At 38.6% G+C, this 12694-nt stretch overlaps 2 protein-coding genes across 2 annotated transcripts; both read left to right on the top strand.

Annotated features, from left to right (window-relative positions):
• The first annotated feature begins 2248 nt into the window (after positions 1–2248).
• Positions 2249–3601, top strand: LOC110897401 (pollen-specific leucine-rich repeat extensin-like protein 1). The gene is made up of 2 exons (XM_022144155.1): positions 2249–2518; positions 2600–3601. Exons 1-2 carry the CDS (start codon positions 2249–2251, stop codon positions 3599–3601), a joined length of 1272 nt encoding a protein of 423 aa, XP_021999847.1.
• A 2382-nt stretch (positions 3602–5983) lies between these two features.
• LOC110897390 (muscle M-line assembly protein unc-89-like) lies at positions 5984–7336 on the top strand. The gene is made up of 2 exons (XM_022144144.1): positions 5984–6316; positions 6368–7336. Exons 1-2 carry the CDS (start codon positions 5984–5986, stop codon positions 7334–7336), a joined length of 1302 nt encoding a protein of 433 aa, XP_021999836.1.
• Positions 7337–12694: the final 5358 nt, after the last annotated feature.

Below are 12694 nucleotides of genomic sequence, written 5' to 3'. Positions count from 1 at the left end.
TAAAATCCAGAAAGATTTTCTTTTCTCATCTTATTTTTCGACAACTGATGTTGGGAATTGGAAGATCAAAGCCTAAGTGCAGAACGTGTCAGTGTCTGATTAGGGATGGGTAAGCTGGAGATTGCTATACAGTGATTGGTATATTGTTTGAAAGTTAAAATGTGTTTGGAAGTTCAAAATTGGTCAAAAGTTCATTCAGTTGAACTAATTTCAGAAAGAAACGTCAGCAAACTTCATAATTCTGATCCATCCAAGGCCATTAACTTGGACTTGGTGAGTCGAATAGTTAACCAAGGTCATTAAATTAAACTTGGTCAACTGGATGTGATGGTGGTCAATCTGAAAAAGTTCAAAAAGTTAAATTTTTTGAAAATAAAAACAAGGTTTCGCTTAAATGTCACCCAAACAAAGGTTTCGTTTAAATGGCTGGTTCAAGTATTCCGCTTATAGCTTCACAGAGGTTTCGCTTATAAAGTCAGAGGTTCCGCTTATGTGTCAATGGTCACACAAGCGAAATCTCATCTCATATATAAGGCCAAAGGTTCCGCTTGTCGGTCACTTTCACCCTTTCGCTTATACGATCATTTCTCACCGGCGATTTGAAGCGGAACCTATTTCAGCCATTTCCAAACGTTGTGCTGCCCGTTTTTCATCTGTTTTTGTTGTATTATCAGTGTATTGATCATGGGCAAGGTAAGTCTTCGTTCAATCTGTTCTATTTCATGCTTTATTTGACATGTCGGCATCTGTTTTGAAACTTAACATAGATTTAGGCTTGTATATATGAAATTGAAGATTGATAATGATTATATGCAGTCGTTTTGATGTCTAGATCATGATATTATGCTTTGATTGTTTCAAATTTGATGTCTGATGATGTTTGTTGATGTCTGATTGTTACGGCTGTAGATCTAGGGTTTTAGAAATGTGAAAATTGAAATTAAAATATATCCCGAGTCTCGGTTTTGTCAAAATAACAGGTGGGTGATTTCAATTTTAGGATTTGATCAGTTTTGATGGGTTTGATTGAGTGTTTCGCTTGAACGATCTTATTCCAGATGTTCCGCTTGTATGTACAGAGGCATGTTCCGCTTATGTGTTCATATGTGTTCCGCTTCAATGATTATCATAGTCATATCATGTTCCGCTTGTATGTACAGGGTCATGTTCCGCTTATGTGTTCAATACATATTCCGCTTGTAAGAACCTTACATGTTCTGCTTGTTTGTTCAACACATGGTTCCGCTTGTGTGTTCATGTTATGTTTCGCTTGTTTGTTCAACACATGGTTTCGCTTGTTTGTTCATTATATGTTTCGCTTATATGTTCATCAGTATATTTCGCTTAAAGTACACTTGAAGAACTTTAATGTTTGAAAAATTTCTAAGTGTCTGATTCAGAGTGTTTGTGATTTGAAGGTGTCTAATGTGGTATTTGATCCTCTTCACAACAGCTGTTGTGACTTGGATATTCAAAAGTATCCGGAACTGGTCAATTTCAGTGGTATTTTGGAGTTCATGAGATGTATTCCTATTCAAAAGGCGTTGACGGATCAAAGACCATTGTATAGATCTCATATTGAACGATTCTGGAAGAATGCCGTCTACGATGAGCAGAATAAAGTTATTTCTTCAAATGTAGAAGTTCATAGCAAGTTGGAGAAGATCATTGTTACTGAAGCTCTCATACGTGAAGTGATCAACTTTCCTGATGACGCAAATTCTCCAATGAGATTCCCAGAAAGAATGGTGAAGGGATGTATGTTAAGGATGGGATATCAGGGAGCATTAAATGCCGCAAATTATTTGAAGTCAAAGTTTACTAAGCCTTACAAGTTTTTAATTCATAGTATTCTGATGTCGTTAAGTCACACCAAAGGAGGTTATGATGCAATGAGAGATACCAAATGAATATGGTCACTGCATTGGTGTTAAACAAGAAATATAACTTTTCACATATCATTTTTCATTACATGGCAGAAAACATTACCTCAAAGGTCAAGTCTTGGACGTATCCGAGATTTGTACAGATGTTGATAGATCACGCGTATCCTGAGATTGACAGAAATATCAAGGATGATTTATTGGTGCAATCACACATGAATGAAGTTTCCATCAAACAGCTTGTGAGATATCATCCAAACCATCCAGAACCGAAAGTTGATGTTGTATTCTTTGGTGCCATTAAAGATGCAAATTATGTCGATCCAGATCCAGTTAATCACTAGAACAGGAGGAATGAAGCTGAGATGAAAGAAGCAGCGTATGCTGATGAGTTGAAAGTTCTTACAGAGTTCAAAAACACAAAGAATGAGTGTTATGTGAAGGAATCTGGGAGAAGACGCAGGAAAGCCACTCCTGTTGTTAAAGAAGGTGAAGGTTCGTCATCAAAACCTAGAAAGAAGCAAAAGAAAGCAGCAACAATGTCTTTGGTTGATGAACCGAAAGAAGATACTCCAGTGGTAACTACAGAGAAAGAACAAGTGGCAGCTACTGAAGATGATCCATTTAATACTGAAGTATTGTTTGATACTGATGTTTTGGAAACAGTGCCAAAAATTGTTGCTAACATTGAACAAGTTGTAAATGTTGAAGCATAGAAAGAGAAAGAAAAGATTGTTGATGATGTTGAGGGTGACGATGTAGATAAAAGTACAACAAGTTCATCAAGTTCTTCAGATGATGGTATTGATGAGATTGAACGTCGAAAAAGAATTCAAGAAGAGATTGAAAAAGAGAAGCTGTTACGAAAGAGAAAGAGACAGGAAAAGGACGACGATGATGTTTATGTGCCTTCTCCAGAGCATGTCTCAGGATCACAATCTTCTCCAAGAGTAAGAAAGAAAGTTGGAGGTCGAAAGAAAGTGGTGTCTCCAAAAATTGTCAAAGCTACTCCAAAGATTAAAATAACAAAGACTGTGCTCAAAAAGAAGAAACAAACCAAGAAACCACCTACACCACCACATGAACCAACACCACCACAATCACCTATCCAATCACCACCTCGACAACCTACTCCATCACAACAATCCTCACCACCTAAACAACAAACACCTCCAAGACAACCATCACCTATTCATCAAACACCACCACAACAACCTCTTGTTACCTCACAAGATATATTTCAAACACCTCCACTCACCCAAACGCAACCTGGTTTGTCTAGCAGAGGTCTTTATACTCCACAGGATAATCTGTTAGATGTTGGAGATTATGATTTTGCCAACACTTCACAAGTTAGAAATGTTGAAAAGAAAGTTGAAGAAGTTGTTGCTGAAAACAAGAGGCTGGCAGCTGAAAATAAGAAAGTGTCTGATAGAGAAAGACTTCTTGAGATGCGTGTGAAGAAGTTAGAAAATGAAAATCAAGAGTTGGTGAAAAAGATTGATGCTGATCAATCAGAAATTGATATCTTGAAGGTTAAAGTTGCTGAACTTGAAGAAGAAAAGGCTAGACGTGATGAACAGAATGAATACTTTAAGTTGAAGAACAAAGAATTTGAAGCAGCCAAGGCATTAAGAGATCACGAGTTCTATATGCTGAACAAAGTTGTTGAAAGCATGCTTGGAACATCGTTAGAACAAAAGTTTGAAGAGCTGTAGGTTGAAGAGCTCAGAGCTGAACGTCAGGCCAAAATAGACGAGCAAATGAAAGAAAAAGGTAAGGGAGTTGAAGGTAGTTCAGCTGTGACTGAAAGATCGATAGTACCTTCTATGGTGGTTGATAATCCTGAACCTATCACTGCAATATCTGGTTTGTTTGAGGAAGAAACTCATCTGGAAGAGTTGATGGGTAACAGTGATGATGAAGATGATGAAGAGGAGGATGAAGAGGAAGATGAAGAGGATGAAAAAGTATTCTCTGCAAGTAGTCATGGATCTGGTAAAGATGATGATGATGACGACGCTGCAGGTGGTACAGGTTTAAAGGTTACAGAAGCTTCCACTGATAAAAAGGTTGATGATCTGTTGAATGATTCTGTAAATGAAGAATCAGGGGAAGCAAGTGGAAAGGGGGAGTCGAGTAAAACTCAGATCGCTGAACATTCTGAAAAGTTAATCTTGGGATTAGATGTTTACAGAGAAATGATGCATACTGTAGATCTGGAGTTCAAGTTTGATTTTGAAGAAGATTTGGAGTCTTTTGATATCAATCAACAGCCTGAATACACGTATAAGTATGTTGAAGAGGCTGATAAGTATGATCGAGTTGAGATTGAAGATTGGACGGATGATGAAGATGTAGTTGAAGATACTTCGAAGTTTCCTACACTTATGGAGTTCTTTGCTGAAGAAAATAGAGAAGAATTGAGACAAAAGGTGACTGAGGCAGTGAAAGAAAAGAACTTTGATAGTGCTCAAAAGGAAATGGAAAAGGAAGATAGATCGAAGTGGTTCAGAAAGAGTCACGAGAGAAAGTTTAAAAGACCGTTGAAGTATTATGAGCGTGATCGAAGTGTATCTCTTGGTGACATTATCAGTTGGGGTTACTTACCGCAAGTAAATGCTTATGCGATCAGAAGAGAGTGTGGAGTTCAATACTTTGAACGTTTATATGACATTATGTCATTACCTTGGTGGGATGTAGATGAGTTACCGAAGGTTAGATGTTTGGATTACCCAGTGCGAAAGAATGATATGGCTATGTGGGGCTACATCAAGTATGAATCTTTGAAAGAATTTCGTAAATGGAAGCCACATAATCCAAAGCGCGTGCAGAGGGTAGATCCAGATACCGGTGTTACAGAGACTATTCTTAATGTGAAGCCTCCGAGAACAATGAAGACAATTCCAGATGTTCCGCTTGTATGTACAGAGGCATGTTCCGCTTATGTGTTCATATGTGTTCCGCTTCAATGATTATCATAGTCATATCATGTTCCGCTTGTATGTACAGGGTCATGTTCCGCTTATGTGTTCAATACATATTCCGCTTGTAAGAACCTTACATGTTCTGCTTGTTTGTTCAACACATGGTTCCGCTTGTGTGTTCATGTTATGTTTCGCTTGTTTGTTCAACACATGGTTTCGCTTGTTTGTTCATTATATGTTTCGCTTATATGTTCATCAGTATATTTCGCTTAAAGTACACTTGAAGAACTTTAATGTTTGAAAAATTTCTAAGTGTCTGATTCAGAGTGTTTGTGATTTGAAGGTGTCTAATGTGGTATTTGATCCTCTTCACAACAGCTGTTGTGACTTGGATATTCAAAAGTATCCGGAACTGGTCAATTTCAGTGGTATTTTGGAGTTCATGAGATGTATTCCTATTCAAAAGGCGTTGACGGATCAAAGACCATTGTATAGATCTCATATTGAACGATTCTGGAAGAATGCCGTCTACGATGAGCAGAATAAAGTTATTTCTTCAAATGTAGAAGTTCATAGCAAGTTGGAGAAGATCATTGTTACTGAAGCTCTCATACGTGAAGTGATCAACTTTCCTGATGACGCAAATTCTCCAATGAGATTCCCAGAAAGAATGGTGAAGGGATGTATGTTAAGGATGGGATATCAGGGAGCATTAAATGCCGCAAATTATTTGAAGTCAAAGTTTACTAAGCCTTACAAGTTTTTAATTCATAGTATTCTGATGTCGTTAAGTCACACCAAAGGAGGTTATGATGCAATGAGAGATACCAAATGAATATGGTCACTGCATTGGTGTTAAACAAGAAATATAACTTTTCACATATCATTTTTCATTACATGGCAGAAAACATTACCTCAAAGGTCAAGTCTTGGACGTATCCGAGATTTGTACAGATGTTGATAGATCACGCGTATCCTGAGATTGACAGAAATATCAAGGATGATTTATTGGTGCAATCACACATGAATGAAGTTTCCATCAAACAGCTTGTGAGATATCATCCAAACCATCCAGAACCGAAAGTTGATGTTGTATTCTTTGGTGCCATTAAAGATGCAAATTATGTCGATCCAGATCCAGTTAATCACTAGAACAGGAGGAATGAAGCTGAGATGAAAGAAGCAGCGTATGCTGATGAGTTGAAAGTTCTTACAGAGTTCAAAAACACAAAGAATGAGTGTTATGTGAAGGAATCTGGGAGAAGACGCAGGAAAGCCACTCCTGTTGTTAAAGAAGGTGAAGGTTCGTCATCAAAACCTAGAAAGAAGCAAAAGAAAGCAGCAACAATGTCTTTGGTTGATGAACCGAAAGAAGATACTCCAGTGGTAACTACAGAGAAAGAACAAGTGGCAGCTACTGAAGATGATCCATTTAATACTGAAGTATTGTTTGATACTGATGTTTTGGAAACAGTGCCAAAAATTGTTGCTAACATTGAACAAGTTGTAAATGTTGAAGCATAGAAAGAGAAATAAAAGATTGTTGATGATGTTGAGGGTGACGATGTAGATAAAAGTACAACAAGTTCATCAAGTTCTTCAGATGATGGTATTGATGAGATTGAACGTCGAAAAAGAATTCAAGAAGAGATTGAAAAAGAGAAGCTGTTACGAAAGAGAAAGAGACAGGAAAAGGACGACGATGATGTTTATGTGCCTTCTCCAGAGCATGTCTCAGGATCACAATCTTCTCCAAGAGTAAGAAAGAAAGTTGGAGGTCGAAAGAAAGTGGTGTCTCCAAAAATTGTCAAAGCTACTCCAAAGATTAAAATAACAAAGACTGTGCTCAAAAAGAAGAAACAAACCAAGAAACCACCTACACCACCACATGAACCAACACCACCACAATCACCTATCCAATCACCACCTCGACAACCTACTCCATCACAACAATCCTCACCACCTAAACAACAAACACCTCCAAGACAACCATCACCTATTCATCAAACACCACCACAACAACCTCTTGTTACCTCACAAGATATATTTCAAACACCTCCACTCACCCAAACGCAACCTGGTTTGTCTAGCAGAGGTCTTTATACTCCACAGGATAATCTGTTAGATGTTGGAGATTATGATTTTGCCAACACTTCACAAGTTAGAAATGTTGAAAAGAAAGTTGAAGAAGTTGTTGCTGAAAACAAGAGGCTGGCAGCTGAAAATAAGAAAGTGTCTGATAGAGAAAGACTTCTTGAGATGCGTGTGAAGAAGTTAGAAAATGAAAATCAAGAGTTGGTGAAAAAGATTGATGCTGATCAATCAGAAATTGATATCTTGAAGGTTAAAGTTGCTGAACTTGAAGAAGAAAAGGCTAGACGTGATGAACAGAATGAATACTTTAAGTTGAAGAACAAAGAATTTGAAGCAGCCAAGGCATTAAGAGATCACGAGTTCTATATGCTGAACAAAGTTGTTGAAAGCATGCTTGGAACATCGTTAGAACAAAAGTTTGAAGAGCTGTAGGTTGAAGAGCTCAGAGCTGAACGTCAGGCCAAAATAGACGAGCAAATGAAAGAAAAAGGTAAGGGAGTTGAAGGTAGTTCAGCTGTGACTGAAAGATCGATAGTACCTTCTATGGTGGTTGATAATCCTGAACCTATCACTGCAATATCTGGTTTGTTTGAGGAAGAAACTCATCTGGAAGAGTTGATGGGTAACAGTGATGATGAAGATGATGAAGAGGAGGATGAAGAGGAAGATGAAGAGGATGAAAAAGTATTCTCTGCAAGTAGTCATGGATCTGGTAAAGATGATGATGATGACGACGCTGCAGGTGGTACAGGTTTAAAGGTTACAGAAGCTTCCACTGATAAAAAGGTTGATGATCTGTTGAATGATTCTGTAAATGAAGAATCAGGGGAAGCAAGTGGAAAGGGGGAGTCGAGTAAAACTCAGATCGCTGAACATTCTGAAAAGTTAATCTTGGGATTAGATGTTTACAGAGAAATGATGCATACTGTAGATCTTGAGTTCAAGTTTGATTTTGAAGAAGATTTGGAGTCTTTTGATATCAATCAACAGCCTGAATACACGTATAAGTATGTTGAAGAGGCTGATAAGTATGATCGAGTTGAGATTGAAGATTGGACGGATGATGAAGATGTAGTTGAAGATACTTCGAAGTTTCCTACACTTATGGAGTTCTTTGCTGAAGAAAATAGAGAAGAATTGAGACAAAAGGTGACTGAGGCAGTGAAAGAAAAGAACTTTGATAGTGCTCAAAAGGAAATGGAAAAGGAAGATAGATCGAAGTGGTTCAGAAAGAGTCACGAGAGAAAGTTTAAAAGACCGTTGAAGTATTATGAGCGTGATCGAAGTGTATCTCTTGGTGACATTATCAGTTGGGGTTACTTACCGCAAGTAAATGCTTATGCGATCAGAAGAGAGTGTGGAGTTCAATACTTTGAACGTTTATATGACATTATGTCATTACCTTGGTGGGATGTAGATGAGTTACCGAAGGTTAGATGTTTGGATTACCCAGTGCGAAAGAATGATATGGCTATGTGGGGCTACATCAAGTATGAATCTTTGAAAGAATTTCGTAAATGGAAGCCACATAATCCAAAGCGCGTGCAGAGGGTAGATCCAGATACCGGTGTTACAGAGACTATTCTTAATGTGAAGCCTCCGAGAACAATGAAGACAATTCCAATGCCTCAGATGGAACAAGACTTTTATAAAGGCTTCATTGGTTGGGTGTATAGTTGTATTTCTATCGAAGCGGTAATTACTTACAGAGCAGGAGGGGAGATTCGAGAGATTCATGTTTATGATCCAATGTGGCTGGTTAATTGCTCAGCAAAGGATATAGAGTGTCTTTTCATCAACAAGATTCACTATCAACCAGCAGATTGAGAACAAGCGCAACAGTTTCAACGTGTAGTTTCCCTTTGCTTTCAAAAAGGCATCAATTTTGAAAGTAAATGGAAATCATCTTGGTGGTCGCTTGACGAGAAGGTGAAAAGAAAAGCTAAGCGTGAACGTCAAAAGCTTGAAGAAAAGAAAGGTACGTTTTTGAAGATGCAAGCTGAAGAAGAGAAAGCGAGGAAGAAAGAGAATGAAAGAATAAGGGTTGCGCTGAGCAGGAAGCCAAAGCCAAGGGAAGAGACATATAGAGCTGTTTGAAGACCCGAAGACTAGACAAAGACTGCGGCTTTATCCAAGGGGGAGTTTGTTGGTGCATAATGTCTAAAGCCTGCGTCTTAGTTGTAGTTGATAAATGTATAGGGTCTGTTTTGGTTAATTATGTATTGTACAGGGGTTAAAGTTGTAATTGTGTGTTTTTAATGTTAAGGTTTCGCTTGAATGGACACATGCCATACAAGCGAAACCACTTGATAAGGTTTCGCTTGTATGGTCATGACCATTCAAGCGGAACTACCTCTACTATAAATACCCCTAATGTTTTCTCATTTTGTACGTCGATGTCACAAGTGTAGCCGACCTGCTGACCTTGTATTTTCAGAAAGTTGAATGAGGAAAACGTTGTTAAAGTGTATTCTTTCTGTTTCTACTCATTTCTTCTACGGTTTTGCTTTGATTCATGCCAAATATGTATTTCCGCTACATATTCGGTAGGTGCTAGCTCCGATTGTCTCATAGGAAGGACAAACTCGATCCTACAATCTCTTAAATGCCAACATATACACGGGTGATTTAGTTTACGAAGATTTTTCAATGCCGAGAACCTCGATCAGAGAGTAAAAAAGGCGTAAGGTTCACAATGGTGTAAAACTAAAATGGGATATACCAGGCTAGGATTCGAGTTACAGGAACAAGGGCCAAACCAACCACCCAAGAATGGAATCGTCCAGCGAAAACACTTGACGACCAGATGGAAGAAGCTTTTTGTTGGTGCATACATCTGTCGACTTCGTCTTGTATCGAGTCCTAGCTTGCATTGTATAGATTAGGGCACGTTTTACAAGAAAACAGAAAATGTATATGTGATAAATGCTGATTTCGCTCCTAGGGTGGTTTCAGGTGATTTTGCCCCAAAGTGTCAGTGTGTGATTTCGGGCGAAATCACAAGATCTAGATTTCGCTCCTGTTGACACATGTATGTTTCAGGCAAAATCAAAACCCTATATATAGGGTCATGTTGAGCGAAATCAGTATCGAGTTGCCTTGTATTCCTCGCCGAACTGTTGCCGGTGTGAAAACTGCTTGTATTCTTGATTTTATCAATACAATCAGTAGTTAAAGTGAAGAATCAGCTGTTTCTAGCTTTGTTTCTTGTTTTCCGCACCTGAAACAGAGTAAAACTCCTCTGAACGACTCATTCAGGTCATCATCGCGATCCTACAATTGGTATCAGAGCTCAGCAGGAGGAGTTCTGCAGAGATTAGCTGGATTTCATCAACATTTCTTACTTCTACAGCTTCTTTCTTCACCAGAACGAGATTTACCGGCCAAAACCTGCTCAAAATTTCACAGACTATAGATATTTGGACATAGACCAACCCTGGAAAGTTTCACACCTAAAATCGGACTAAAAATGGACTAAAATTGACCCCGAGTTGATTTCGCTCGAACAGGACATTCCTGATTTCGCTTCTAGCTGCCAAAATTTGACCTAATTTCGCTCCAGAAGTTCAAAACTTGTCTGATTTCGCTCAGAAAGTGTTATTTCGCTCGTGCAAACTCTGAGGTTTCGCTCCAGTTATATCTTAATTTCGCTCCAAACTGACCATCTAGTGATTTCGCTCAAAGTTGCAACTTCTGATTTTGCTCTTGTGCAATTATATCAGATTTCGGTCTAGTGATCAGGGTTATTTCGCTCCAAACATCAGTTTATGTGATTTTGCTCTAAAAGATACTTTGTGATTTCGTCCATACCTGATATTTGTTAATTCCGCTCGAAAGCTACAGTTTTTGAGATACGTACATTGAAAAAATGGATAACGAGTTTTACAACGTGTTTGCTACACCGTCTGCTCCAACTGTCATTGCTCAAACCTTGAACTTGGAGAATGAGACAGGAACTACCCAAAAGCCCCCGAAACTGATGAGTATTGAAGAATACTACGGGTGGAAAGACAGATTCAGAAATTGGGTTCATGCAAATCATCTTAGGTCATGGGAATGTATTCTTAAGAAATATGTGTTGCCTCGAACAGAATTGCAGGTTACTAAAGATCTGTCAGAATTTACAAATGAAGAACGAAATATGTATAAAGCAGAGAAGATGATGATGAGTCAGCTTCAAGAAGCCATCAAAGAAGACATCTTCATACTACTTCAGCATGACAAGACTTCAAAGTCGATCTGGGATGCACTTAAAGTCAAGTTTGAGGGTAGTGAAAACATGATAAAGAGCAAGAAGGCATTGCTCAAGAAAGAGTTTGATCTGTTTAGCAGTCTACCGGGAGAGGATACGAAGAAGCTGATAGAACGATACTGCCACTTGGTGCGATCCATGTCAATGCTGAGTATTACAAAAGATCGTGAAGAGTGCGTGGACAAGTTAGCTGATGCACTACCGCGGAAAGAGTGGGGAACGTATTTGATGATTTTGAAGAATACGGGTGTTTATGATGGGCTAACGATTTGTCAGTTTATTGAAAAGATTGAGAGTCAGGATCTGGAACAGCAGAAGATCGCTAGGATTAACAGTTCGAGTGGTTAACAGGACGTAAAGATGTACTACAAAGGTAGTGTTCCAGTTCCAGAAGCTGAGAGAAGTCCGAAAATCCAGACTGCATTTAGTGCTGGCGATTCAACAGAAAAAGTTGATCAGGTTTCAAACAACAGCAGCAGTGGATTCTCATCATTTCCAAGTGTCAATCCGAAAGAGTCAAATACAAGTTTCCATTTTCAGAGCACAAAGAAAGGAAATGGCTATGTGATTCAGTGCAACATCGCTTTAAATCTTCTAGAAGGTCAAAGTTTTTCGGAAGAAACTGCTAAAGACCACATGGCTTTACTTGGTTCTGTGCTTCTCTCATATGAAGGTCTAGTTGCCGGATGGATCGGGAATCCTATGCTCATAAAGGAGGATTACGATCAAATAGACGCCGAAGAGATGGAACTGATGGATATCAAATGGTGTCTCGCGAGTGTTCTCAGACGAGCTGAAAAGTTCAACCTTATTACTGGGAGAAATGACTTTCTTGATGCTCATGTATCTACTTTAGGTTTTGATAAATCTGAAGTTACTTGTTTTCGATGCAGGGAGAAAGGCCATTTCAAGCGAGATGGCATGAATAGGGAAGCTAGTGGAGCTCAGAATCCGTTTGGAAAAGATGATTACTACCGGAAAGCCATTTATCAACAAGTTGGTCAACAACAAGAACCGTAGGTGACTCACGGTAGAAAGATTGAGGATTCAAAGGGAGCGTGTTTGGTGGATTTTAACTGGAACAATTACATATCACCTGAAAGCAAAGCATTTTTAGTCGATCAAGATGATGAAAGACTACCTGAAGGCTTCAGCTGGGATATGTTTATTGATGAAAAGGGAGAATTCAAAGCTTTCATCGCTAAAATTGTTAGAGAACCAGACATGTTTGCAACATGGATGAAGTCTATTGGTGAGACTGTGAAGAGTATGGAGGAAGAGTCTGTTGCATCTGATGAAAGCTCAGAAAGTGCTGATGAAAACTCACATAGTTCAGATGAGAGTGTACAAAATGATGTTATTTCAGAAAAAGAAGTTGTTTTTGATCAAACACCATCAGATTCTGGTTTATCAGATGCTAGTTTTGAAAAATCTGTACAGTTTGATCAGTCACCAGTTGATGATAGTAGTGATGATGAGGAAGAGAAACACATTAAGATTGCAAAATCTCATCTTTCTCCTGAAAGTTTTCATTTCTA

This window comes from Helianthus annuus, chromosome 12 (assembly GCF_002127325.2).
Source record: "Helianthus annuus cultivar XRQ/B chromosome 12, HanXRQr2.0-SUNRISE, whole genome shotgun sequence".
NCBI classification, from domain to species: Eukaryota; Viridiplantae; Streptophyta; class Magnoliopsida; order Asterales; family Asteraceae; genus Helianthus; species Helianthus annuus.
The sequence above is the reverse complement of the archived record's forward strand: the minus strand, read 5'-3'. Positions and strand labels throughout refer to the sequence as shown.